The sequence below is a fragment of the Microtus ochrogaster genome, chromosome 5, assembly GCF_000317375.1.
Source record: "Microtus ochrogaster isolate Prairie Vole_2 chromosome 5, MicOch1.0, whole genome shotgun sequence".
Classification (NCBI taxonomy): Eukaryota; Metazoa; Chordata; class Mammalia; order Rodentia; family Cricetidae; genus Microtus; species Microtus ochrogaster.
The window spans coordinates 80820277-80822599 of NC_022012.1; the positions used below are offsets into that span (position 1 = coordinate 80820277).

General features: G+C 51.7%; 1 protein-coding gene across 1 annotated transcript in view; it reads left to right on the top strand.

The window, feature by feature from the left end:
- Mst1r (macrophage stimulating 1 receptor) overlaps positions 1-2323 on the top strand; it is a 15536-nt gene that overhangs the window by 4292 nt on the left and 8921 nt on the right. Inside the window, exons 2-4 of the mRNA XM_026779371.1 lie at positions 1369-1557; positions 1641-1769; positions 1948-2118. Of these exons, the coding sequence (XP_026635172.1) occupies positions 1369-1557; positions 1641-1769; positions 1948-2118 (489 nt within the window). The remainder of the gene's footprint in view (positions 1-1368; positions 1558-1640; positions 1770-1947; positions 2119-2323) is intronic.

The following is a 2323-nucleotide window of genomic DNA, read 5'->3' on the forward strand; positions in this document are numbered from 1 at the left end:
TTTTTTTATTTTTATACCTGAGGGAGGTTTAGGAAACTGAAAGATCTGTAGAATCTCAGGGAAAGGAGCCATATAGCCAGTCTTGGGAAGCCAACCTCAGAATTCAGTCTCATGAAGCCCAGAAGGGACATTTGCTAAGAAGTGCTCACACAGGCAGAGAAGAGCCAGCAGGGGGCGTGAGAGTCCTCTGGTTAAGGGTGAGGGCTTCTGACTTAGATCCTGAGGGGCTGTAAGGCCTTGGATAAATGAATGGACGGGAGGACCAGCGGGGTCTACAGACTCCATAATTCATCATCAGACTGGACCTAGCAGGGTAAGGCAGGGAGAAGGTGAAGGGAACCTCCACACAGTGGGGGCTGCCTCCCAGACCCTGGATCCGGCACAAACCACACCTAAACAACTGTTTTCACAGAAAGATCCTTTAGTAAGCAGGGAAGAAAAGTTAAAGTGCCTGCTTTCTGACTCTGGCAGACAAACAACAGCAAATGACCTTGCAGGGGTGATTTTTTTTTTTTTTGTTTTTTTTTTTTGTTTTTCGAGACAGGGTTTCTCTGCGGTTTTGGAGCCTGTCCTGGAACTAGCTCTTGTAGACCAGGCTGGTCTCGAACTCACAGAGATCCGTCTGCCTCTGCTTCCGGAGTGCTGGGATTAAAGGCGTGTGCCACCACCGCCTGGCTTCAGGGGTGATTTTTAAGAAGAGAAAAAGGGGAGGTCTGTGTTAGAATGGACTAGGATTTGGTAGTAAAGGGGATGGGGGATGAGGGACAAGGGAAAAGGGGCAGAGGTATTCGACTCAGAGGAACAAAGGAGTGTCACTGGGTAGAGGAGACAGACTGGCACATAGGCAAATGGCGGTTTATAAAGGGAAAGGGGAAGACCCTGTGTTAGGATGAGGTGCTTAATTTTAATTGGGCATGTTAATTAGGTGAGCCAAATGGGGCTTCTGGTTGCTGAACTTCAATAGTTTGATAGCTGAACCTTGGTAGTCAACTTCAGAAGGAGGAAGTGGCTGACCAAATAAGGAAGTAGACCTTGGTGACTAGCTTCAGGAATGTAATCTACTGGTTTTTAACAAGGCAGAGGAAATGGGAGCAAAGGGAAAGGCCGGCCAGAGCTGTCCTCACTCCTCTCAAGCTGGTGAGAGTCCCTTCAACAGGGGATCTGGCTTTCTAGGCTGGGCCTCCCTTCTTCCCTGCCCTTGCTATCCCAAGCACCTATGAGCATGGTGGTAGTAGGTGAGGGGTAGGCTCTAGGCCTTCTCTAGTCAGGCAAGGTGAGGGATAGCAGTTTAGAGCTAATCACTGACAAAAGCCGCAAAGAGTCAGTGCACAGTCCTGAGCCCTGACTCTCTTGCCTGGATTTCCCCAGCCTGGTGTAGAGGCCTCCAGCCCCAGCTTCCGCTGCCACTACTTCCCTCTGCTGGTCAGCGAAGGCTTCTCCCGCGTGGACCTATTCAATGGAATGTTAGGATCACTGAAGGTCACCGCACTGCATGTGACAGGCCTTGGCAATGTTACAGTGGCCCACATGGGCACTGCAGATGGGCGTATCCTACAGGTAGGTCCTCCACGCCACCATTGTCTGTCCCTGCATCCCTGTCCCCTGCCCTTGCTAGCCTTCTCATAGCAGACCTATGACAGGTGGAGATAGCCAGATCGTTCAGCTACTTGTTGTACGTGTCCAACTTCTCCCTGGGCAGCAGTGGGCAGCCTATTCAGCGGGACGTCAGTCGCCTTGGGAATGACCTACTCTTTGCCTCTGGGGACCAGGTGAGGTGTGCGGGGTTGGGACTTGGGTTTCAGGTGGTGGTATCATAGCCTCTCCGTCAAATCCAGATAGGCATTGATATGCAGACCTTACCTCTCTAATCTAGAAGGGACCAGCAGGGTTGATGGGGCCCAGTTCCCACTCTTAGCAATTGCTGAGCCACCTGTTTGTCACCCCAAGGTCTTCAAGGTTCCTATCCGGGGCCCTGGCTGCCGTCATTTCCTCACCTGTTGGCGTTGCCTGAAAGCACAGCGTTTCATGGGATGTGGCTGGTGTGGGGACAGGTGTGGCCGGCAGAAGGAGTGTCCTGCCTCCTGGCAACAGGATCGCTGTCCACCTGAAATCACAGAGGTACAGCATACCCCAGGGCTCAGGTGATAGAGCGACAAGCAGGGCAGTGGGGAGGTGTCAAAAAGTCCTGATCATGATCTTCCGTGCTCTGAAATGCCCACAGGAGGGCATTCTTTTTTTTTTTTTTTTTTTCGAGACAGGGTTTCTCTGTTGCTTTGGAACCTGTCTTGGAACTAGCTCTTGCGACCAGGCTGGCCTCAAACTC